We start from the raw sequence: 27222 nt of genomic DNA, 5'->3' as shown, positions 1-27222 counted from the left end.
AAATGTTGGCCGGGCATTTTAGGGATTAAAAGACGGTGTGAAACCCTTTGACCAGGCTCTGTTAATTGGACATTTCTGTTGCACTGAAATCAAATGAATCAGATATGGTCTAGCCTTTGTATGGAAAACACTGAATTTTGAAAGACCTGAAATTGTTATTATTAGAAATGTGTTTATTATATCAGCAGCAATTTAAATGATCACTTTCAGCATCAATTAAAATGATCATATGGTCTTTCTCCAAAGACCTTTTGATATGATGCATTAGAGTAATATTTTTTCCATTCGTAGAATTAACCGTATCTAGTTGTATTACACTTTCCATATACAACTGGCTTAGTTACCAGTACTTTATCTATAATTCTTCATTTACATTCATAAATGTAATTAGTCTTTAATCACATTTAAGTATCAACTTTATGCTAGCCTTGTTGAATGTTAAATGAATTTAGAGGATGTTCATGTTTTTTGTTTTATTTTAGAACAGTATTTACATAGATGTTGAGAATTATTCATTGAAGTTTAGAAAAATTAAGCTGAGTCTGGTTTTCTTTGTAATGGGAGTGTTAATTTCTTCTATTGTTACTGACTTCCGTAAGTTTTTACTTTGAGTCAAGTTTTCATGATTATATTGTTTCTGAAATTTTTCCTTTTTTTAAAGATTTTTTAAACTTAATAGTCATGACGTTCTTTCATAATTGAAAGCATCTTTTTCATAGATTTTTTTTTAAATTTTCACTTTTGTGTATTTTTATGTTTGTTTTAGAGACTTAATTAGAAGTATGAGAAGCTTGTATGTTTTGTAGTTTTTTAAAAAATAAACAACTCATGAATGCACTTTAAAAATTTACCAGTTTTATAGTAATTGAATTGTGAAGGTTTCCTGCCCTTAGGCCATAGTTATTCTTCTAAATTTTGCATTGAATACTTAGATTATTTTTTTAAGAGAGAATAGCATTTAGGGATATAATTGTTTTCTTTGAAGACAGATTTGAGTTTATGCCATACATACATTTTTAAAGCTACTTTTTTTTTTTTCTTTTTTGGCCACGCTGCGTGCGCATGCAGGATCCTAGTTCAGGATCCAACTCGTGCCGCCTGCGGTGGAATTGTGGAGTCCTAACCACTGGATTGTCAGGCAACTCCCTCTTGTGTTCTTTTTTTAATTGAAGCTTATTGAACAAAAATATTTAAGTTATTAGTTCAGCACTTTTTATTATCTTAAAATTTTATTGAATTATGAATGTTTGGACTTCTTTGAAGCTGCTGCTGCCCCCAATATTAGTATTCTGGCTTTGTTGGGGAAAACATTGAGGTTTTTAAGAGATACGAGGTCGGAAAGGAGCCCATAGGTAGGGTGACAACAATTCCTGGTTTGCTTGGGGCCAGCTGCAGTTTATGTCTGCTGTTAACACATAATTATTTTGGTACCCCCTTTCATTCTCAAAGGATCCTGAGAATGAAATTATAGGGTCACCCTACCCAAAGGTATTTAAAAGGCTGAAAGCTCTTGTAACATATGCCTAGAAAGTGCTCAAGGTGAGCAGCAAATATTTCGATGCTCTTTGAAGCAACTGTGCTGGTTTCCTTCCTGCCCCTCCCCTTTTCCTCGACACCTGACTTTGTTTTTTGTGTGAATGCTTCTGTGTGTGCCTGCCCTTCTGAGCTAGCCAATGATTTGATATTCTTAGCTCGATAGTTGGTTCTTCCCAAGAACTTGCCTCAGTCCTGTCTTTCTTTTTCTGCTTTGGACTTGTTCAGCCAGAATTCCTGACCCCATCAGGCAACTCCTGGGTCATCCTCAATCCTTCCCAAGGGAGACAATGGTAGGATTTAGACAGCAGAACTAGGACTTATGAACAAGCCTCCTTGCTATCGTAATGACCATCCAGTTTCCTTTTAACACAAAAGCAAGTATGCCAGTAAAATAAAATGAATCAAGAGGCAATCACTATTCCACATCTGTTCTTTGTTTTCTCAAGTCTACACTCCTGAATATTTTTTAGCTAGTTTTCTTATAAAGATAAAATATGGATGGTTGACAAGATCTGAGTGATCTAGTTTGACAAGCATACGGGCCCATACACTTTTCCTGATAACTCTCTGATATTATTTCACTGAGTGAGCCTTTAAAGTCGCTACTAAATATTCTTTTTTGCATATGGTTGGCTAGGTAGGGAATTGGAAACGATCCTGGTTCCTTACCCGGAGGGATCCTCTCTCGCAGTACTCGATCACCCCAAAGATCATGGAATCAAGCTTCACCGTGCCGTAGAACTTGGTTAGGTTGTAATAGTCAATCTGAAGCAACTAAGATATAACATGTTTATTTACAAAGCAAGTCAGCCAGAAAGGAGCGCCTGAGTAAAAACTAATATGTTAATAAAACGTGCCGTGTCTCAGATCTCTGGGAAGATGTATTGCTCTTGATACAATGAAGTGTCAGTTCATTTCCTACTGCAGTTGGAATTACATCTTACCCCACAGCCTTTCTTTTGTCGGCAAGGGGACTTGAATACAAACCTTTGAGTACTCTCAAATCACATCAGGACCACCTTCTAGGACATGCCAACATGTTTTACACCATCAAACATCACCCTTCAACATATTTTGGTACAATTTTCAGCGAGTACGGTCACCCATTTCTTGGTCTGAGGGCTTCTCTGTCAGCATCCCCAATAACACCTTGCTCCACCAGGGACCTCAATGCTTGGGGAGAATGGGGTGAAGCTATTTCTCACTTAAAGGTTTTAAGGAAGGGACGCGTACCTTGTTCAATTCTATCTTCTGTTTCTCGGTGAAATTGCCATCGTTGTGCTTGAGATCCTTTAGAATCACTCGCTGCAAAGACCCATTGAATTAAAGAGAGAATGTAGCATGACCACTCATATGCATGTTATAATAATTTGCTCACGTGTCTATCTTTCCACAACACTGTAAGCTCTCGGGAGTGGCAACACTTTTATTGCTGTTTATATCCTTGGTAACTAGTGCCTGGGATATAGTAGGCTCAGATGGGAATGTTTCTTAAAAATGACTAAATGAAAAGGAAGGAAGGAAGGGAGGGAGGGAGGGAGGGAGGGAGGGAGGGAGGGAGGGAAAGAAGATACAAACCCCCCCATGGGATTGTCATATTCCCACTGCAATGAGCTGAAATATATACAGGGTTGCCTGGACTGCTCTGAATCTCTTTAATTTTTCCTTTTCCTTCCTTCACTCTCTCCCTCTGAAAAATTCTATTTTTCCTTCAATATACTCATGACTTGTGAGTGTTGTAACCCTTGAAGCAGAGCCCTGCCCACCCCTGTGAAAGGCTCCAGGAACAGCCCTTGGGGTCAGCCCGGGCACCCCGGCCATCGCACTGGCAACATCAGAGCTGGGGTGACGATGAGTCAGAAGGCCCAGCACATACCCCTGATTGAGGGTTCAGAAGAGCAGAGGAGACTAGAGTCACCTTTTTGTCGTACTTGCACTGTCGTAGTCTCTGGATTGTATCACGTCTCTTGTCGTCATCGATCTGGCACGAGGAAAGGCCAATTATTCCAGAAGCTCCATATCTAGTCTCCCCCCACCCCCTGCCAGTGAAGGCTGAGAGGCTCTGCGGGTGGGCTGTATCTGTTGTAGTTGCTCACAGCACTCTGGGCGGGCTCAGAAAAACTGTCATAATTGACTTGTGTTCCCTATCATTCTCACGCTCTCCCTCCAAGGGTATCTTCCTTCCAAGTATCCGCCAGCTTAACCCTGGGTTTCCCTCCCTTCCTCCTGTGGCTTATTTCAGCCAGCGATTTCCTTTGCTTCCTTCTCTCTCAGCTCCCCCATCTACTGGGAGCCATTGCCTGTAGCTCCAGACAGACGCTCTTAGGGGAGCACGCTGTGCATCTGAGTTGCGAACTCATGCCTAAATGCGCAAGTAGCAACGCAAGTGAGGACGCTGTGCTGGGGCTTCAGAGGACAGCCTCATCAGCTCTGGGTTCAGCCTGGAGTTGCCGGATCATCTGATTTGTCAAAAGAAGCTTGTAATATGGATTTTCTATGCCATTCCAAGATGTTTGTATTTGGTAATTAATGTTTTAAAAAGTTAATTATGGGACGAAACGTAACACACACACACACACACACGCGCACACACACACACACGCACACACACACACACACGCACGCACGCACCTGCAGGCTAGCATGGCTCTTGGTCTGCCAGTCTAAAGGCAGAAAAAAGATTGAGAGCTATTGCATCTTTCCACTTGATTCTCATAAAAACCTGTGTATTATATTTGTTAAAACTTAGCTCATAGGGACACTTTGAAAATGTGAGTGAAGTAAGTTATATCCAATTCCAAGCATGATGCCCAGCACACTGCAGATTAATAAATGCCACTTGTCTCCCCTTCTCCTGTTTCTCACTTTATACATGAGGTACAAAAGGGCGGCATGATACCACACGTGGATGATACCACACGTGGCCTAAGAACACATGGAACCCAAGCATGACTTCTTGTCTAGTATTCTTTTCACCCCCTCAGGCCTCGATACGTCCTTTAAACCATTTGAGCCTCAGTCCCTTCCTTATCTGGGCAATCCTAACTCAGGGATACCTGGGAATCAACCGAGACAAACTTTGTGACATTTTCTTGCAAGCAAAGGCGTTTTATCCTCAAATGAGTCCTCTGCATCTTTACCATTTTCTTCTGTCTGTTGCTCTCCCCTGGGGCTTTGCTGACTTCTCTCCCTCTGGCTGCCTTGGTTTTCTGACCCTCTCTCTTCTAGCCCGGGATGCTTTCTTCATCATCTCGCCCCTTAGTCTTGCTTCCTTATCCAGAGCTCGAACCACCGCCTGTCTGGTTGTGTGGCATTTTCCCCTCTTGCTGACTTTGCTGACGGAAGGCCAATTCCCAGCCGCCTGCTCCCTAGCTGGGCTGCACCTCAGAGTGACAGCGACTCCCCAATGCTCTGAATCACTTCTAACCTTCCTCCTTCTTGGTTACTGTCCCCAAGACCTATTCCTTAGCCAACTGGTGAATTAACTCATAAAAATTATGTCATGCCTGACAAGGGGTAGATGGGGTATACTCCTAGGAGTATTTATATTTTAAGAAAACGTGCAGAGACACAATGTTTTAGGCCTAACCCCAAAGAACAAAGTGCAATATTGGGGTTTTGAGGCAGTGGGGGAGGCTTGTGAGGAGGGGAGCCGTGGCTGGACGTGACAGAGGTGAACCACGTGGGAGCCCACCCTCGTGTCACACCAGAGGCAGGGGACCACTCACTCCTTCTAAAGGTCTCCTCTCCCCTTCCCAGGGTACTGCCGGTAAGTCATTCAGGTCAATAAATTCTCTCTTTGAAAATCCAATAATCTGACGATTGTTTACATTTTACTGTGAATGGCCACAAGATCGATTTCATCCTGACACTTGCCTGAGACAGATTGGTCTTTTTTTTTTTAATTTTAGAAATATTTATTTGGTGAGTTAGTTGGTTAACTTTTTGGCCACACTGCACAGCATGCGGGATCTTAGTTCCCTGACCAAGGTTCGAACCCGTGCCCCTTGCAGTGGAAGCTCGGAGTCCTAACCACTGGACTGCCGGGCAAGTCCCTGGCCTTTGCCAACAGCACCTTTATTTTTGTGGTTCAGGATGTAACAGGAGCATCACTTTCGAGCGTGGCGCACTTCTGGAGGACGGGAAGACCCAGCCCTCGCACAGCCGTGAGGGGACCTGAGGCACCAGAGTGCAGCGTGCAGGACTTGGGGTGGAATGCCAGGAGCTGGCGGAGAGGCTCCAAGCACAAACCTGACCCGTGAAGCAATTTTACTTTTGCTGATTCTAGGCAGGGAGGCACCGCAGGTCACACGATCCTGTTGGCTTGGCCCTGCTCTGAGGGACGCTGCCCACTCCTTCACGTGGAGGTTCTGGAACTCCATCTCCCCTTAGTATTCGGTATAAAACCTCTGATAAGGCTGTGGTGTATGGTGAATGTTAGGATCGTGCTCTTCACGGTTACACAGACTGGGTTCACCCTGCGGCCACGCTCCTGAATTTCCAGCCCTGTTGCCTCCAAGTGCTCGGGAACGATGAAACGGGTCAGTGCCTCTGGTACATAACAAGTGCTCAGGAAATGTTAGCTGTTACCATTTGTAGCAATCTGACTCCCTGGCTGTGTGTGACCCTGCCCTGCTTCTCAACCCTTTGCCCTTCAATTTCCTCATCGGCAAAATTATGATGGTAAAGTTCATCTCATGAGGTCCCTGTGGGGAGCAGGTAAGACCACTTAGGTCCCGCATCAACCTCAGCGGATGGGAGGAGTTATCACGGGGCTGCTGCTGAGATTTCCTGGCTGAGGGAGAATGTGGGCAAATATCAGCAGAGACCTCTCTTGTCAGCAACGAGCAAGTAAGTCACACGTCCTCAGTATAAGCAGAGTAGCTCCCCGAGGTTTAGAGGAGCTCAAATGCTCTACCCATTTCCGTATCCCTTCCATAAAAAATTCTCACTCGGTGCATTTCTCTTCTGGGTCAGATGCAAAGAATGAGTAACACACCATATCTCAGCCTCCACCGAAGTGTTCATTGGTTCAAGTGGCTGACATTTAGTGCAATGAAGAGCCAAGGGAAAGACAGGAAGCTGAGTTAGAAAACATCTAAGTCTTGGATTCTGAAACAAATGATCCTGGCCTGGAACATTTCATACCACGTACCAAAGTCTTGTCAAATCCCTGGCAAGTTGCACCAGCCCTTGCATTCACCAGGTAAGGGAAACCTTACCTTTAGGCTAACATGGTTGGTCTCATTGGACTCCAGGGGAAAGATATTTTCGGGAGGAATGTGGAACCACTTTTTCTGTCGAAGTGCATAGTCTCTCTTATATTTTCTGGGAAAGGAATAGAATCAGCCAACAGGTTTTTATTAGTATTCATGCCATTCGGTTTCTGAGCACTAGGAGAAATCTAGAGCTATGATGCCCTCCGGCGGATACGCGGTGAGTACAGCTGGCCCAATGGTGTGACTCCATGTTCTCCAAACTGGCTTGAGTGCTGACCTTTCGTGGACCTGTAAGGATTTCTGATGGTCTTCTGTACTCTTTCTTTTTTTTTCTTTTTCATTTCACTTTCTCAGATCCTTCACTAAGGCAACCCTTTATTATAATAAAAAATTTGAACTGGGCTTCCCTGGTGGTGCAGTGGTTGGGAGTCCGCCTGCCGATGCAGGGGACGCGGGTTCGTGCCCCGGTCCGGGAAGATCCCACATGCCGCGGAGCGGCTGGGCCCGTGAGCCATGGCCGCTGAGCCTGCGCTCCGCAACGGGAGAGGCCACAACAGTGAGAGGTCCGCATACAGCAAAAAAAAAAAAAAAAAAAAAAAATTTCAACTGATGTCACAGAAAGCGTGAGGCGAAAACAGAGGATACATCAGATTCCCAAATAAGCCAGTTCCTCTTCGGCATACGTGCCTTTTAAAAAATCCATTAAGAAAATAGAAAAGCACAGAGAAAAATGTAACAACATGTAACCCAACATTCAAAATGTCAAGAATTTGTGATTGTTTCCCCCAGATAGTATAGACAAAGCAGCATTCTTGGGTTATAGGAATGCACACTCACAACTTTACAGACATTGCCAAATTGTTTCCCAAAGCGATTGCACCAATTTGCCCTCTCACTGTGAAAATTCCCGTTTCCTCCGTATTCTTAACAACATTTGGCATTAACTTTTTTTAACCCTTAGGATGTATGTGAAATGGTGTTTGTTGCTTTGTATTTCATTTTCTTGATTATTAGAGAGATTAAATATCTTTTCAAATATTTTCTAGCTATTTTATAGAGTTGCCTCTTCATAATTTTGCCCGTTTTTTCTATTGCATTGTCTTTCCCTTATTTATTTACACGAGTTCCTTATAAATTCTGCAAAACAAATCTTTTGTCCTTTGATGCGTTGCAAATGCCTTCTTCTGGTTTATTGCTTTATTGAGCTTTGCTGTATAAAAAGTTTTGCTTTTATTAAGGTCATGGTTATATTATTTTCTCTTTGACTTTTCTTTTTTATCTTGACTGAGAAGTATTTTCCTACTTGAGACATAAAGTCATTTTCTATTAATTTCTTCTGAGTTTGCTTTCTCACGTTTAGGTCTGTAATCCATTTACAATCCATATGGAATGAAATTTATCTTTGTGTATTGTTTCAGGTAGGGCTTTCATTTCATTTTTTTCATGTTGAGAGCCTACTGTTCCAACATCATTTCCCAACTGACTCATAATGTTCCCATCATATGCCAAGTTCTCACGCTTGCTCGTGTCAGATTCTAGAATCTGTATTCTTTTCCATTGGCCTATTTGTCCCTGAGTTTGTCTTTGCTTGTGCTCATTTGACAGACTCCTACTCACCGTCTCAAGGTCATTGATGATGATGTTGTGAATGTCCCCTAAGCAGAAATGATTATTCTCTTCCTATGCTTCCATCTAACTCTGACTACTCCTCTATTAGATACATATAAAATAGTATATTATTGGCCAAAGATTTTGGTGGCAAGTGGCGTGACTATTAGGGCCTTGAAGGCTCCCAGACTCTCATCTCTGCACTGCGGAAGACTCCTGGGACTCCACAGAGCCAACTGCCATTCATATTGAATTAGAGGACGCTACAAATCATTCACTACTTTTCTTGCATAGCTGTTGGAATGGAAAACTATAAGAATAACATCTGTCTTCCATATCTCCTCACGGACACAGTATTGCTCTCGCCATTAGGAAGCCCTATCTCTGCCTTCCCTGCTTAGAGAAAACGGAAAATGCCTGTTTCCACCTGTTACTGTTTCTTACTTTGTGATTCATCCTATCTTAAGCTGACGCCCATTTGGACTTGGTGTCTGAGGGACAATAGCCACATCTGTGGCCCTGCTGTTGGCTGCCTTCACTCTCCTCAAATTTTGGTTTCCTCTTACCTTCAACTAAATGGTCACCATACACTGTAAATCATCTCTTACATTTCTTGGTAATACAGAGTCACAGGAGTCAAGCTCTGCCTTTAGACTGAAGAGAACAATCTACCCACTTTCCTGCAGAAACCTTTAACGGACATGCAACAGACTGGACTCTCATCATGAGAAGGTACAGTGACACACAGACCAAAGCGTGTGATACACAGAGAAAAACTGTTGTCTGGTTTAGTTAGGAAATGGGAATGATCCTGATACTATAATGGGATAGAAAGTTTTGTGTGTTTAACACACACATATTAGAGGTAGTGTGGGACTCACTCATTCATTTATATATTCAAGAAATATTTCTGAGTATACAGACTATGTCTCTGGCACTGCACTGGGCTCTTCATATGTCCAAGCTAAGTAGAGCAATCATGGAACTGATGGTCAGAAGGACTGAGTTCTACCTTTGGCCCAACACACTACCTGGTGATGTGATTCCAGACAAGCCATTTGGCTTTCTGGGTCTCTCTTTCCTCAGGCTAAAGCAGGAGGTTTGGAATGGATGATTTCTAAAGCCTCTTCCGGCCTGAAAGTATGTAATATAGAGACTCTGAAATTGCCCACAATATACTAATAAAACATCAGAAATAGCTATTTCTACCTGTAGAATGCCTGGTATATGGTCACGATACGGACCTTATTTCAACTCCTCACAAGAGTTCAGATGAGGATACTGAAGCTGAGTAACATTTTTTTTTTTTTTGCGGTACGCGGGCCTCTCACCGCCGTGGCCTCTCCCGTTGTGGAGCACAGGCTCCAGACGCGCAGGCTCAGCGGCCATGGCTCACGGGCCCAGCTGCTCCGCGGCACGTGGGATCTTCCCGGACCGGGGCACGAACCCGCGTCCCCTGCATCGGCAGGCGGACTCTCAACCACTGCACCACCAGGGAAGCCCAGTAACATGTTTAAGTTGCTAATAATATGGTTAACACCACACGACCGGTAAAGCCCAGAACTGGGATTTGAGTTCAAACGTCTCTGAGGGCAAAGCTCTAATCCATCCACTGAGTAATATTCTGCCCTTGATGGGGTCTTTGATGCTGAATGCCTTCATGATCTTAGCTCTGTCCAGAGAGCTTCTTGTGAATGTATACTAGCATCCACAGACGTGCCTTCTCCCTCTCGCCCCCTTCCCTCTCTGAGTGGGGAGCACAGCAGGTTAGAGGGGCTGCAAGGTACCTGAGCACCAGGAGGGCGCCGAGCAGGAGCAGGGCCACTGCCCCCGTGAGAGTGAAGACGGCGACCAGCAGCATTTGAGGGCCTGGGGCAGAGAAGACGGTGAAAACGCACCAGTAAGGACCTTTGAAAAGACAATGCGCACACCCCACAAGATCCTAGTTGTGTAATATAACTTGAGGATGGGGAAAAGGAGAGGCCTTTTAAGCTATCCGTCTTTTAGAGAAAGACAAACATCATACGATATCACTTATATGTGGAATCTAAAAGAATGATACAAACGAACTTATTTACAAAACAGAAACAGACTCACAGACTTCAAAACAAGCAAACCAGCTTAAAAACAAACAAACTTAAAACAGACTTCCAAACAAGCTTAAGTAAAAACAAACTTAAAACAGACTTAAAAACAAACAAATGTAAAAACAAACTTACGGTCACCAAAGGAGAAAAGTGGGAGGGAGGGATAAATTAATTAGAAGTTTAGGATGAACATATATACACTACTGTATATAAAATAGATAATCAACAGATAATAGATAATCAAGGGCCTACTGTATGGCACAGGGAACTCTACTCAATATTCTCTTAATAACCTCTATGGGAAAAGAATCTGAAAAAGAATGGATATAGGTATGTGCATAACTGAAGCACTTTGCTGTACACCTGAAACTAACACAACACTGTAAATCAACTATACTCCAATATAAAATAAAAATTAAATTAAAAAAAGATATCTGTCTTTTATTAATCTCTTCATTGGCAATACAGATCCTGCCTCCTTGGTCTATGAGGAAAACCGTCTGGAATGTGCTCCAAAGTGGCTTAATTTCATCTACCCTTATAGTTTAGACATCTCGTTTCTCATGGGAATCATCAAATGTTACAAGGACATAAAATAGTTACTGGCACACAAATAATTTTGGTGGGAAGACTATCTGATGTCTTGGATACCAACACACCTAAGGAGGATTCACAGAGGAAGAAATAGACAACTGTTTTTCAATACAGAGAACACATCGGAGGAAAAGCAGGACAGTGTGGAGTGAACAGTACATGACAGTGTTGCCCACTGGTCCTTTCCAAGCTCAACCGGGTCACTGAGGGAAGTCCATGAAGTATGTAAGGAATGTGATTTATTAGCATGTAGGTGAAGCTGTGTAGAAGGAGGAATTTGAGAGACTCGCAGAAGAGTCAGTGGAATTCAGGAAAACGTGGATCCAACCCAACGAAGCACTGAAGCAGACTCTGAGTGTGCAGAGGACTAAGCCTAGATTAAGAAGGACAACAACAATAATAAAACTGTACAAGAGGGTTCCCCTGGTTGCACAGTGGTTAAGAATCTGCCTGCCAATGCAGGGGAAGACCCCACATGCCGTGGAGCAACTAAGCCCGTGCGCCACAACTACTGAGCCTACGCTCTACAGCCTGAGCTCTGCAACAAGAGAAGCCACTGCAATGAGAAGCCCTCGCACTGCAGAGAAGAGTAGCCCCGGCTCGCTCGCCACAACTAGAGAAAGCCATGCACAGCAATGAAGACCCAATGCAGCCAAAAATCAATTAAAAAAGAAACAACAACTGTACAAGAAAGTCGTTGTTCAAACATGCCTCAGCAGATCCCTATTAGAATAGGAAGTTAGAGGGTTCAAGAAGAAGAAATGGAATGGATTCCAAGCAACAGATAGTGTGTAAGAAGCTGGAAGGTAATAGCAATATGGTGAAGGAGACAGGTTTTTCTTCTTTATAGCATAAATAAGAGAGACCCAATCAGAAACTCTAGGGAAGTATGATCAAGGAAGGCACATCTAAAAATAAAACGAAGTAAAATAGTTTGAGCATTTGGAATTTAAAAAATCCATTGTGTGTGTGTGTGTGTGTGTGTGTGTGTGTGTGTGTGTGTCACAAAGGAGAGACATTGGAGTTATACAGAAAGAAATGTTACCCTGACATGCTATCTAACTTTATAAAAATAATAATAACAATGAAAATGTTTAGTAATTTTCAACTGATAGGTAAATGACAGAGGGCTTCATATGGCTACCAAAAAAATATTATCAGCCCAGACAAATTAAAGCAAAATACAGGAGAATCTGGGAGGTGGGAAGGAGGTAGAAGAAAGGAAAGTGACACTAACGTCTTCATCTTACAAGGCTGGGAAGCAAGAACTTTTATATATACTTGATAGAACTCGAAGCTTATGCAAAATTAATTAAAATTACAAGGCACCAATAAATGTATTGACAAAAAGATATAACTATATTGAGAAAGCTTAGAGAAAAGTAGGGCTAGTGAAAATGAACTATATCTTCATTTATCAATACAAGAAATAAATAGATAACATCTAAAGCTTACAAAGCAAAAAATATATGCATATTATTTAAAAATATGAAAAAAAAACGAAGCAGAAGGGACTGCAAGACCAGGGGTGCACAGAGGTGGGACCAGGTACACTCTTTCCATTATGAATATTTCTACTCTTGGCTTTTAAAATCACGTGCATGAATTTTTATACAATAAAAATATAATTAATGAAGGTGTCCCTGGAATGATGAGTGGCCAGATCTTATTCAAGTAGCACCTCAACACCTCACACTGTATTCTCTCTCATGGCACCATAACATAGACCCTTGAGGGCATGGCCGGTGTTCTGTCTGCTCATCCTGATACCTTTAGCACGCAGCACCAGACCTGGTACCTGGTCACGTATCAATAAAAAATTACTGAATAAATAAATAATTGAAAAAAAACTTGGCCCTGCTCATCTCACTCTCTGAGAAGAGGCAAAGAAAAATGCCCAAATAATATATGTAAATAAATTCACATAAAAAAAATCTCTTGTGCTATTACACTTAGCTTACATGTCACATGTATTTTTGAACCATATTTGTTTCATCACATTATGTCCTTCTAATGAGCTAACCATTTTTTTTTTTCTGAGGTAGAGGGTTTAGTAAGGTTCATACTGCAGCACCTTTCTATAAGGGATGAATTGGAAGGAGTTATGCTTTGCTAACTTGTAACTTTGCCTCTGCTTGTTATCTTGTTTTCTGCTAAGGGGAAAATTTAACAGTGAAAATGTGAGCCCTGGATTTCTATTCTTGTTAGCGCAGAAATAAATTATTCCCTTGGAGGTGGAGCTGCATTGTGGGCATATTTGACTTTGGTGAATTCCGTTTATTACTACAATCACCACTTCCATTCCCATCACCACCACTCTTATAACCCCAACCCCACACAAAAAACAACAGTGAGTACGAGGAATACAATTTCAACAGTGCAGACAATTCTACTCATCAGTCTACTAAAATTACCCAGCCTCCAGACTACAGCATAAGTTGGAGGGAATATCTGCTGAGTCCTTAGCCCCCTCAATTCTTCCCTAGTATAAACATCACATTGCATGAAATATAATTATGATATTTAAATATACTACACACTATTTAAATATAGTAATTTTTAATTCAACATACTTGTCAATCACCGTATCACATTAGTTCTAAGGTTAAGTTTCTGCTGCCCTCTGGTGGCTACCGTGGTTATCACAGCCTATTTAACTAGATAGACGGTGAATGCAGATTGAGTTTTATAACCCCAAGGTCATAGAACATGATCGTTGGAAAGAACTTTGAGATCAGTTAACAAATCTCCTGACTTAACAGAGGAAGATACTCATAGTTAGAGAGTAAGTGGACTGAAATTAACACTGTCTAGATTAGTACTGAATAGCAGCATATTCATAGTTATACTGTCTTTCATTCCTCACTTCTTTCCTTCCTCCCTTCATTTCCTTCCTTCATTTCTTCCTTCTTTCCTTCCTTTCAAGGCACCGTGTTTGAGTAAAGAATGGACCCTACACTTACACGGTGTATGGTGTAAACAAATAAATGAGATATAAGTAATATGCTAGAAGTCCGGTGTAATGAGGGCAAGACCAATAACCCCCTGAGATGCTAAGAAAAAGCTTAGGAAAGGTGAAATCCAAGTTACACACTGAGGATGAGTGGTTGTTTCCTAGTTCTATGGGGGTGTGTGGGACAGATTTTAGTCAGAGGGAGTAGCATCAATAAAGACCCAGGAGCATGAAGCTGCAAGACCCTTTCTTTAAGGAAGTAGGAGGAAGTTGAGAGAGTGGGGAAGAGATTTCAGGTAAGATGAAAAAGAAGGCTGAAGACGTGGGAAGATCAGGGACATTCTGTGCTATAACAAGTCATTTGGACTCTGAAGACAAAGTGGAGCTGCCGATCGAAGGGTTAGAGCAGCTGGGTAATGCGACTGGATTTGCGCTGTCCCTCTGGCGGCAGTGGTGGTTGGGTTTGAGGTGGGCAGGAGGTGGGGCTGAGCAGGAAGACAGATGGATGTCATTGGAACCCAGGAGGCAGCTGAGGAAGGCCTGGGTGCGGAACAGGAACCAGATCTGCGTTGTACACTGCTGCGTCCCAGGTGCTTAGAACATTGTCTGGCATTAAGTAAATATTTGTCAGATGAATGAAAAGATAGTGATGGTAGAAATCTCCTGATGAAACGTTCTGTTACTTAGTTGGCAGTTGTGTACACAGATGAAAGACCGGGCATAACTATCTTATTTGTATACTATTTGAAAGACTGAGTTACTTCATTTGTAAAGTCTGAAACTAAATGTAACCGTTAAAGAATGAAAAGCTCTGGCTAACTGAATTTTCTAGTTAACTGAGGATGAAGTAAAGTTGCCCAGGATGAGGCAACGTCCCTGTCGTATGTAATGTAAATATTTAATGGGCTCTCGTTTAGGTAAATAATGAGAACTCTCTCAAAAATCATGTTTTGAGAAGTTCATTATTTTACACAGTACAGACTTTCTGTTAAATAACCAAAATATCTAAAAACTTTTAAAGAAATATATTAAAAATACAACCCAACTCTGTCACTGAGGGCTATAATTAAGGAAAAGGAAAAATAATTTTAACTCAAAAAATTACAAAAGAAAGAAGCATAGAGTTGCAGAAGCCTGTGAGAAAAGAGATATATTCAAGTTTGGCTTGAATCTAGGAAGCTTGAAGATGGTTCTAGAGATAATTAAAAAGAAAAAAAAAGCTTGCTAAAGAAAACAAATCAACTTTAAAAAGCCATGATGACAGTAAATCATTTAGAAGAATGGGATCCCTACTTCCTACCTCTCTCTTTGCTTCAGTCAACTGCCTCATGTCTATTGACTAAAAACACAGGATTCATTTTTAACCAGATTTGACTCATGGAACACAAGAACTAGAAACATAGTTATAGCTATAATGTAAACAAGCCCATTTAATCAGAACTGTTCTCTTCAGCCAGATCAACCTTTCAGCCAGAGTTTCTGGCTGTAGAGCAGGGCTAGGATAGAAGTATTTCTAGTTTATAATTTTTAATATTTTTTAAAAATGGTAAATTAATAGAGTCATTATGGAAAATTTAGAAAATTAAGAAATATATAAAAAAGCAAAAAGAAAATCTAGGATACTGTTACTCGGAGGCTACGACTATTGACATTTTAGCATACTTTTCTGCAGTCTTATTTCTATACATTGTTTTGCAAAGTTAGACTTTCATTAAATAAAAAAGCTGTATTACTTTACTCATAACTTCCAATGTCATTTAAAATTCTTTGTAAATAATTATTTTTAATTGGTTGCATGTTGCCCCACTTCTGAATACATTGTAGTTTTCTAAGTCATTTTATTAATAATGTTTCCACCTTTTTTTTTTCTTTTGCATCTTTGGGCATAAATATTTGTTCAAATTTAAACTTTTTTCCTAAAAATTGATTAGTAATATGGAATTACTTACTATTCATTGTGGAAAGCCTTGGCCAAGACAGCCATGGGCAGAGTGTCCTGAGACCTTGTTGCCCATGAGACACTCAGCTGGCCCTGTCCAGTGACAGTCAGTGTTATACAGTTGCATGGCAAGTTGCATGGGTGAAGCCCTAGCCGTGTTAGGGCTTTCATGACATGATGGGACCTCATCTCAGGTAGGAAGGTGACCGTCATTATGACCCAAGTATGTGTCCTCTGAGGAAACGGGGGAGACTTCAGAGGCCACGCTCACTTACCACCCTCAGCCTAATGACATCGAGTATTCCTTGCTGAAATATACATTCCATGAGTCTCCTTCAGTAAAATGTAAATGGAGTGAGACTATGCGTCTCTGTGTTCATTTTGCCAATTGCCAAACCTAGTTTTCTATAGGAAAATTTACGTCAAGGGGTAGGTAGGACACCCTATTAAAGACACCCTGTCTTAAAGACAGTTATAGCTAAATTAGAATGGGATATCTTCAGTGTTTTATCAGAACTGTAATATTATTCATTGGACTGAGACGTAAAGTCCATGTTTACAAACCTGGCAAATCTAATACAGACAATAAGCAAAACAAAACAAAAAACACAGGCTAATTTCATAAACCACAGAATTTACTCTCCTTACCAAAAAGACAATTTCAGGAAAAGAAGCTTCATGAAGGATATCTTACCCTTGCCTGGTCTATCTTTAGGAAGTTTGTGGTTCTTCCAGATGAATGTGGGCCTCTTATCCACCGGGTTAGTCTGGTTTATGCGGGTGTCATAGGTCAAAAGAACCTTGTACTGTGTCGGGGCATGAAAAGAAGAAGGATGAACAGAAAAAGACATTTTAGAATGACTTCTGATGAGATTAGCCGTGCTGCCCAATGACATTTGAATTTCATAGCAATGTTTCTCAGTGAAACAAGGTAAATGTTACCAGCCAGGACCTAGTCAGGATCTACTTGGTTCTCACCATGAACATGGATTTGAGCTCCATGTGGGCCGATTAGTTTTCTGTTTCTTTATGACCATATGCTACACCTGCCCAGCAGAGATTCTTTGGGTCTTTCTAGTTCAAGTCTTTCGTTTTACTAATGTTAAAATAGAAGCAAGAAAAATTAAATGGCTAGCTCCAAGTCACATGACAAGGGAGGCAGCAGTGTTTTCCACAATATTAAGTTGCTACTAAAAATGATGTCTTGAGAAAATGCACCATAGCCAACATCCATTATCCATATTTATACACGTCAAGGGGCTCCTAGAGAATTCTACATTTCTTAAGTTCTGTCAATTACATAATCTTTGAATCTCTTCTAGCCCTACGCTCTAATGTACTTTCTTAGACACGGCATTCACTAGGTTTCCAAGATAAAAGGTTTCTTTTTCAAGTAATCTGTCAATGGAAATATTAATATACCCTTAAATTACTGCTGCATATATTGAGTCAGTTTTGTAAGAGGCATCTGGAGAATGTTCATCCTTCTACATTCACCACTGCTCCCTCAAAACATTCTGGACAAAACTTTACATTCTCAAAATTATACTCTTAACTTGAAGACAGAATATAAACTTGCATATATTGAGGATAGAAAATATCCTATGTATTAGGGGCTGGTAGATTATATCTCTACTGAGACCTACTCTGGTTATGGAATAACCTATCTATAGCCCTATGTTTTGAGAATTAACCCCTGGTTTCCCCATGGATACATATCATATAGCACAACTGATGGCATTAGATTATTGAAAAGTTCAACTAGACTTGCCTGTGGAGACAGCAAGTGCACAGAACCACATTTTTCATTTTGAAGAGCAATCATAAGGCTGACATAGAATCTCACCGCAGGTATCTGCCTCTCTCCAAGGGAGGCAAAGCCATCATCCCAGGTGCAAATAACTTAGAGGGGCATGTAGTTACCTCAGTAGTTACTACTAGAAACTGAAGTATCGAGCAGATTTCATTTTAAGGTATTCCCATGGTATGATGCCAAATACAGCATTGTAGTAAAGGTTCAGTATAAGTAAAACAATGTAACTAAAAACGATGCATTACTTTTCTGAAATGCTGCTACCCCCCGCCCCGAACTTCTAGTTTAACTTTCTCGATCTGAGCATCTTTTCTCTAGCTTTCCACATTTCGCATGATAGTTGTCTTTTACAAAGCCGGGTCAATACATACACTCAATATATGAGTTAGGGATGTCAGAATGCTCATATTGGAAAATTACATGAAAAAATGAAAAACTTTTTCTAGTAGATTCCTGGTTATGTCAGGACCTAACTTCTTAAAGAAGAAAAGGTTTCTACCTACCATTTGGTTGGTTAGAACAGTGGCTTCTAGTTCATGATGGGCACAACTCTGGGTGACATAAAGGCAGGTATTTTTGTTTTTAAATTAAACACTTAGCAGCCGTCACCTATGTGCCAGGTAAGAAGCTAAGCACAGGAGACGTGGAGAAATGAGATCCACCCCTTTCTTCAAAGAACCTACTGTGTGGGTGTGTGAGTATGTCTATCTATCTATTTACAGACAGATAGATATGTATTATATATAGTGTGTGTGAATATAAAGCACATATGTAGGTGTGTAAATACCTATCTGTAGATAGATATGTACTATGTATATATAGTGTGTGAACATAAAGCGTAACATGAGAAGGCTGCTTGTACGTACCAGAGGGATCACACAATTAATGATTTTCATGAGACTTCAGAAGGAGAGAGAAGAGGTAATGCTTCATTCAAATTTTTAGTTGTGGAAATGAATAAACAATTCTTAGGAAAAAAACATCACCTTCTCATTGGTATCCCATCAACAGTCTGGTCTTTATACCAGTGTTTTCTGGGTGGGTATTTTTTATACAGTAAATAGAGTGGATATTCTGAATAAGAAGTTCTATGGGAGAAAATGTTTAAGGAATACGGCCCCAAGGGGGGCATGATCATAAATCTGAAATAAACTAACCTCTAGATTCTAAACATAACTTCTCTAATTCCTTTGCTAGTATTGGGTTGGCCAAAAAGTTTTTTCGGTTTTTCTGTAAGATCTTAGTTACAGAAAACCTTTTGGCCAGCCCAATATTTACCTTCCAGGAGAACCCTCCTCACCTAGTCACTTAACCCCAAGTTGCCGATAAGAAGTCAGACATACTTTGTTGGTGTCCACAGAGGTGTACAGAAGGAACATAGTATTGTCAATATCCCCACAGTCATCCAAAGTCACTGGACCCACACGCCCTAGGGCAAAAGCAGAAAGAGTTAGAGGCCATTGTTGACTTCTTGACTGAAAGACCAGTTACATCCTGACAGAGGGTATAAAATAGATTCAAATTGCTCTATTTTACTGAAAAATTGACCTTAATGATGCAATCTGAGGGCATCTGGATTGGTTCTTGGCCCTGAGATCTCTGAAGGATATTTTTATAAGAGATGTTATTAGTTAGAAGGAAAATTCTTTTTCATTGCATTTAGAATGGTGACACTAAATGTAATCAGTCAGTAGACTTCTCCTGATTATTAGTGACAAGTTTTTGTTGAGAGTATTGACTAAACTAGTGGCACAGTGTTTGTCGCTCCATAATCTAACTTAGACTGTAAAAAGGTCAAAATCCCTTCACTACCATGTATGAGCTGAACACATTGAAAAAGTTAAGTTGAAAAAGTTAAGTTATTTGAGTCTCAGTTTTCTCAACTATGAAATTATAGCCATATAGGATGAGCCTATGAAATGGCTGTTTAGGTAAAAGAAAAAAATTGATGAAATATCAGCAATTTCACATGGTTCAACATAACAGCTAATACTTATTTTGTGTTTACTAGACCAGGCTCTGTGCTAAGTGCTTTATATGCATTTATCATTTTATTCTTCCCCAAATACCATGACATAGAAGCTGTTACTATCTCCATTTTATTGATGAGAAGTCTGAGGTCAGAAATATTACTAACTTGTTCCAGGTTATAGGTACAGCTAGCAGGTTCACAGAGGTGCAGGCAAAATGGTGGCAGCCACTGCCGCTGCACCTCCCCCATTGTTGAAGCCCTTCCCCCTCTGCTGATTATGACTGTCAAGGGATGTAAAGGGTTGGTGCTCCCCTCAATCCCCCTTCGTTTTTCTCTTTTTCCCCTTTGAGAGACAGACATTGAAGACTAGAATATTCAAGCAACTGCATATGTGGGGGAAATTAGAAAGCTACTACACACGCCCAGGGGAAGGCAGAGGCTCAGAAAAGACCTGAGAAGACCTTAAGTTTACACCTCAGGCTGATCCTCAGCAGAGACAGTCTACAACAATAAAAACAAAAAGCAAAACCAAAAAACAGCAAACCCTGGGGAATGAGAAAATTCCCCATTCCCCATGTGATTTCCAGGATTACTGATTATTAGATTCAAATGTCCAGCTTTCAACAAAAAACACAAAGCATACAAAGAAACAGGAAAGTATGGTTCATTCAAAATAAGAGAAAAAAAAAAAAAACCCAATGGAAATTATCCCTGAAAAAGACCTGATGGTGGATACACTAGACAAAGGCTTTAAAACAACTGTCTTAAAGATGCTCAAAGAACTAAAGAAAGGCATGAATAAAGTCAAGAAAATGACGTCTGAACAAAATATAAATAGTAATAAAAAGGTAGAGAACCTAAAAAAGAAACCAGAAAGAAATTCTGGAACTGAAAAGTACAGTAACTGAAATAAAAAATTCACTAGAGGGATCAAAGGCATATTTAAGCACGCAGAAGAAAGAATCAGTGAACTTGAATATAGGACAATGGAAATTATCAAATCTGAGGAACAGAAATAAAAAGGATTGAAAAGAAGTGAACAGAGTGTAAGGGACCTGTGGGACACCAGCAAGCAGACCAATACATGCATTGTGGAAGTCCCAGAAGGAGAAGACAGAAAAACGGGTAAAGAGACTATTTAAAAAAATAATGGCTGAAAACTTCCCAAATTTGATGAAACACATGAATATAAACATCCGAGAAGCTCAATAAATGCCAAGTAGGATGAATTCAAAGAAATCCACGCCAAGGCACATTATAATCAAACTGTCAAAAGCCAAAGACACAGAATTTTGAAAGCAGCAAGAGAGAAGTGATTCATCACATATAAGAGATGTTCAATAAGATTTATAAGCAGATTTCTCATTATAAACTTTGAAGGCCAGAAGGCAGTGGGCTGATATATTCAAAATGCTAAAAGAAAAAACTGTCAATCAAGAACGCTTTATTCAACAAAGCTGTCCTTCAAAGTGAAAGGAAAGTAAGACATTCTAAGATAAAAGTTGAGAGGGTTTGTTACCTACCACTAGACCTGCCCTGCAAGAAATGTTCAAGGGAGTCTGGCAAGTTAAAATGAAAGAACAACAGACAGTAACTTGAAGCCATGTGAGGAAATAAAGATCTCAGTAAAGGTAAATACACAAGCAATTATAAAATCTAGTATTATTGTAAGAACAATGTGTTACTCCACTTTTTGTTTCCTACATGACTTAAGAGATGAACAGGGCTTCCCTGGTGGCGCAGTGGTTAAGAATCCGCCTGCCACTGCAGGGGACATGGGTTTGAGCCCTGGTCCAGGAAGATACCACATACTGCAGAGCAACAAAGTCCGTGCACCACAACTACCAAAACTGCACTCTAGAGCCCGCGAGCCACAACTACTGAGCCCACGTGCCTAGAGTCTGTGCTCCACAACAAGAGAAGCCACCACAATGAGAAGCTCACACACCGCAACGAAGAGTAGCCCCTGCTCGCCACAACTAGAGAACACCCGTGCGCAGCAACAAAGACCCAGCACAGCCAAAAAAAAAAAAAAAAGAGAGAGAGAGAGATGGACAGTGGAGTGGACTCTCCACTTTCACTAATGGATAGAATAACAAGACAGAAGATAAGTAAGGAAACAGAGGACTTGAACAAAATGATAAACCAACTAGATATAAGAGACAAATACAGAACATTCTACCCAACAACAGAATGCACATTTTTCTCAAGTGCCTGTAGGACATTTTCCAGAATAGACCATATGTTAAGCAACAAATTAAGTCTCAGTAAAATTTAAAAGATAGATATCATACAAAGTATCTTCTCTGACCACAATGAGCTGAGGTTAGAAATCAATAACATAAGGAAAACTGAAAAATTCGCCAATTTGTGGAAATTAAACAGCACACACTTAAACAATCAATGGATCAAAGAAGAAATTACAAGGGAAAAATTTTATGACCTAGAGATAGATGAATATAAAAATACAACACACCGGGCTTCCCTGGTGGCGCAGTGGTTGAGAGTCCGCCTGCCGATGCAGGGGACGCGGGTTCGTGCCCCGGTCCAGGAAGATCCCACATGCCGCGGAGCAGCTGGGCCCGTGAGCCATGGCCGCTGAGCCTGCGCGTCTGGAGCCTGTGCTCCGCAATGGGAGAGGCCACAACAGTGAGAGGCCCACGTACAGAAAAAAAAAAAAAAAAAAAAAAAACAACACACCAAAACTTACGGGGCACACACAGTGAAAGCAGTGTTAAGGGGAAATTTATAACTATAAATGCTTACATTAAAAAACAACAAAGGTCTCAAATCAACACCCTAACTTTACAACTTAAGGAACTAGTTAAAGAAGAACAAATTAAACCCAAAGCTAGCAGAGGAAGGAAGTTGCAAAGATTAGAGCAGAGATAAATGAAATACAGAATAGAAAATCAATTGAGGAAATCAATTGAAACCAAAAGTCGGTTCTTCAAAAAGTTCAACAAAATTGACAAACCTTTAGCCAGACAGAATAAGGAAAAAAGGAGAAGACTTGAATTACTAAAATCATAAACGAAAGTGGAGACATTACAACCAATTCTAAGGAAATAAAAAGGAATATAAGGCAGTACCATGAGCAACTGTATGCCAAAAAATTTGATAACCTAGTTGAAATGAACAAATTTCTAGAAACACAAAACCTACCAAAACAAAACCATGAAGAAACAGAAAGTCTGAATAGACCGATAACTAGTAAGGAGACTGAATCAGTAGTCAAAAATCTCCAGACCCTCTACCCCCTAAGAAAGGGCCCTGAACCTAATGACTTTACCAGTGAATTCTACCAAACATTAAAAAAATAATTAACACCAATCCTTCTCAAACTTTTCCAAAAACCTGAAGAGAGAGAAACACTGCCTAACTTATTCTATGAGGCCAGAATTACTCTGATACCAAAGCCAGACAATGACACCAAAAGAAAAGAAAACTACACACCAATATCCCTTATGAACATTGATCTAAAAATCCTCAGCAAAATATTTGTAAACAGAATTCAATAGCATATTCAAAGGAGAATACAACATGACAAAATAAGATTAATTCCTGAAATGCAAGGATGGGTCAACATATAAAAATTAATCAATATAATACACTACAAGAGAATGAAGAAAAAAAACGCATGATCATATGAATTGATGCAGAAAAAGCATTTTACAAAATTCAATACTTTCATGATAAAACACTCAACACACTAGGAACAGAAGGAAACTACCTCAACATAATAAAAGCCATATATGAAAAACCCACAGCTAACATCATACTCAATGGTGAAAGGACAGAAAGGGAGATATGGAAGGACGAAAATTAAACTGCAGCTACTTCTCTTCTTGCTGGTCTCTAAGCAGAGTCAGGACATCACTGCCCGAAATGCCCTGTGATGAGCTTGTTCATAAGTACCGGGCCTGAGCTACCTGCTCTTTCTTTGATATCCAAAGATTCTCAAGTTCTGAAGCATAAACTGGGGTCTAGTTATAGATTATAGCATCCCCGAGGTTTATGCAATTATGTTTGCCTCCAATTAAGTTAAAAGGTATTTAGCTGTTGATCCATTTATTGCCACACCCTCTCTTTGCTTCCCAAAGTCTGCCCATAGGGCCCATATTTCATCAGATTCCTCTAGAAACTGTTAGGTAAGTGTTGTTTGCTCCTAGGAAACCGGTACCTTCAAAAGTGACGTTCCTGAAAGCATGAGCAAATTTAGGGGTGGTAACTTCTTCTCCATTTTCAAGAAATATCTTCAACATGTGTCCAAAGAGCAAGACTCCATTAAAGTAGGCAGCAGCGAAATCATTTGTCTGAATGAGAAAGGAAAATCTTAAAATGAGTTCCAAGAAAAAAAAAAGATTCTGGTCTTGAACCTGGAGAAACACATTCTTGGGGTCAGCAGGGTAACTGGAAAGGTAAAGGAATATTAGGGGAATTGTAGGGGTGGTATTAAAGGAAGTTTTGGAAAAACTTTTCTTGGACCAGGGCTCTTTATCATCCCCACGTGACAATTCTGTCTTCTCTTGGGATCAATAAACTGCATACCCTGCCTTTAGGGAAGTATCTAAAAGCAGCTGTGCTTCCTCCTTCCCATGATGAGAAAATATTTTACTTTGACCAGGAAGGACAACATACAGCATTTTCGATTCCTGTAAGGTTTTATATAGAAATAACGCTTTCATTTAAGAGGAAAAGAGAACGGCAACAAAAACAACCCCACTGCCTTTGAGTATCCTGATGGGGTGGGAAGAGTTTTGATTGGGTGATACCATTGAATTTGCTTTGGAGATAGTCCTGATTGGGTGTTAGTTCAAGCCACAAAGATCTGCCCTGGGAAACGTAAGAAGGGGGTCAGAACTCCTCTGCCTTTGCAACAGTTGTGTGGTTGTCTTCACAGAGATGGGCTATGGATGAAAAGTTCTGTGCCCCCCCGAGACCACGTGAGTTCTGTCGGCTCAGACACTTTGGAACTCCCACCTGTGAAGAATCAGACTTTTGCCAGAGCCTAGAAGCTGTGCAAATGATATGTGAATACTACTACACCCAGAAGTATATTTGCTAGAAAATATAAAAAGGAAAAACTAAAACACTTCTCATTGGTTTCAGTGTCTTTTGCTGAAATCATCCTTTCATGACATGAAAAGAATCAGTTAAGACCCAGCCCCCAAAGGGGTTGCAGCCCCTAATTTTGGCAGGGTTGCAAAACACAGGGCTTAGAACTGCTAGTCTAGGCAAAACTGTGATTCTCTCAAAGGTCCCCAACTTTCCTCACTGCTCTTTGGGCCTTGTCATCCCAAAGTTGTTCAGGGTCCTCAGGACAGACTGCCCCTCCACTTCCCTCTCCAAACCTGCTCTCAACTGTGTCTGAGGGCAGAAAACATCCGATGAATTTAGTCACGTTAAGGTGCAGTGACTGATAAAACCCAAAGTGGTATTAGAGGCAGGGGTCTTGCATTTAATTGAGACATTAATGATTTTTTAAAAAATATTTTTTTAAATTTCTTTATATTCTTCCACTGTGTCTGGTCTTCTTTGTGGCGTGTGGGCTTCTCTCTAGTTGTGGCGTTCGGGCTTTCTCCCTCTAGTTGTGGCGTGTGGGCTCCAGAGCACATGGGCTCTGTCTGCAGTTTTTGTGGCACGTGGGCACACAGACTCTCTAGTTGAGGCATGTGAGCTCAGTAGTTGTGGCGCGTGGGCTTAGTTGCCCCGCGGCATGTGGGATTTTAGTTCCCTGACCAGGGATCAGACCCGCGTTCCCAGCATTGGAAGGCGGATTCTTTACCACTGGACCACCAGGGAAGTCCTGAGACATTAATGATTTAATGTCCAATTGGAGGTTCTTTTTCTGGGACAAATGCTAAACCAGATGGGATGCTGGGATAAGAGGAATAAACCAGGCCTCGCCTGGACAAATCTGAACAATGGCCAACCTAATTTAAAAAAAAAAGGACAATGTCTTAACCTAGGAATATGTATCTCTAGAGGTAGAACTGTGATATCAGGGCCAGCAGAAAGTTGCTTTAAGATGTAGGGGACTTCATTTATCTTTCATTGTTTAATTTCTACCTCCCCTACGTTAGCAGGGCTTCTTCTGATCTTCCCACACTGTCATTTCTGTTCTGATGTTACAGCAGTGTGCACTGTGGTGTTGATCTAGAGCCTAGCGCAGTGACCTATAGTAACAGTTTTAGTAGCAGGAATCCTGCTATTGGCCTCAGTTAACATTTGTTGAGTGAATTGGAACAAGTGAAAAAAACGAATTGCTTATTTTAGAATTGGGGTCCCAAATGGAAGAATGATACTTTACCCTTGCCAAAAAAAAAAAAAAAAAAAATATATATATATATATATATATGTATATGAAGCTTACCAGTGATAAATTCTTGGAGAAAGAGCTATTTGAGACAGGATTTTCAGGAGGCAGTGTCAGAACAAGAACATTTTTCATATAGTCGGGGGCTGTAACATTGTCCATGAAGTAGTGGTCACTGGAATAAAAAGTACAAGTTTCTCATGAAAATTAGATTCCTCCAAAAATAGAAATGGAGCTTCTAAAATTCATACAGCAGGCTTGAAATAGTTTAAAACATCTTTTTCCTGCAAAATGTTCTACTTTTCCCAGGTAAGTTTCTTCTACACCTGCTACCTTGAATAGCAGAAATTAGGCAGCTGTGGTTAACATACACAAATGGAAAGGAAGATCAGAACACAGACACTTATTTGAGGAAGCTTTCTTAGGGGCTCTGGGCACATAAGCTTCTTTTCAAGGCTTAATGACTCTTGGCTTATACCTGGAAACTTTCTTTTCCTTAAGTGCTCATAACACTTTAGAGATTTAGGGATAGGATAGAGAGAAATTTTATGAATTAAATTTACTTTCCAGATGGTGAAACATAAGCATGAAAAGACTAAGCATTTTCTCTAACACTGTAAGCTTCTTAACATTAGATTATCGGTCCTTGTATCCTCGACTCCTAGACAGTATCTGGTACACTGTGGACCCTCGATACCGTCTGGGATGGCACTGCCAATCATATGGGTCCCAAGCTTCCTAATCATTTTAATGTTTTAATATGCAAATAACCTGACAAGCTTGAACCGCTGTAACTAGGATGACCATCATTTAATAGGCAAACAGTAGGTGAACACATCTACGTACAGAGGACTGTGTTGAATAGTTTGCGCATATTGTCACATCTAATCCTAAAAGCATCCTTATCAAGTAGGCATTTTTATTCTCACTTTACAAATGAGAATCTCAAGATATACTAAGTAATACCCAAGAGGCAAATGAACCAGAAGTGTCAGAGTTAGAATTTGAACCCAAGTTATGTCTAGTTTCAGATGAATCTATCTCATGAGCATTCCGAAACAGACCCAGAGGTCCTTAGGGAATAGTGACAAAAGAATGCCAACACTTCGGCAGTTGATTGAGGATTTGCTAAAAATAAAATTACACCAGCCTGGTTACATTGAGGCCTCCTTCCAGAGGGCA

At 40.5% G+C, this 27222-nt stretch overlaps 1 protein-coding gene across 1 annotated transcript in view; it reads right to left on the bottom strand.

Annotated features, from left to right (window-relative positions):
- Positions 1 to 27222, bottom strand: part of GUCY2C (guanylate cyclase 2C) — a 79143-nt gene that overhangs the window by 30054 nt on the left and 21867 nt on the right. The window contains exons 7-15 of the mRNA XM_060166837.1: positions 26098 to 26215; positions 23905 to 24037; positions 19093 to 19178; positions 16631 to 16742; positions 10151 to 10232; positions 6759 to 6864; positions 3455 to 3517; positions 2770 to 2841; positions 2206 to 2310 (exon numbers count right to left, since the gene is read on the bottom strand). Coding sequence (XP_060022820.1) covers positions 2206 to 2310; positions 2770 to 2841; positions 3455 to 3517; positions 6759 to 6864; positions 10151 to 10232; positions 16631 to 16742; positions 19093 to 19178; positions 23905 to 24037; positions 26098 to 26215 — 877 coding nt within the window. The remainder of the gene's footprint in view (positions 1 to 2205; positions 2311 to 2769; positions 2842 to 3454; positions 3518 to 6758; positions 6865 to 10150; positions 10233 to 16630; positions 16743 to 19092; positions 19179 to 23904; positions 24038 to 26097; positions 26216 to 27222) is intronic.

This window comes from Lagenorhynchus albirostris, chromosome 11 (genome assembly GCF_949774975.1).
Source record: "Lagenorhynchus albirostris chromosome 11, mLagAlb1.1, whole genome shotgun sequence".
NCBI classification, from domain to species: domain Eukaryota; kingdom Metazoa; phylum Chordata; class Mammalia; order Artiodactyla; family Delphinidae; genus Lagenorhynchus; species Lagenorhynchus albirostris.
This window is presented reverse-complemented; position numbering and strand designations above follow the sequence as displayed.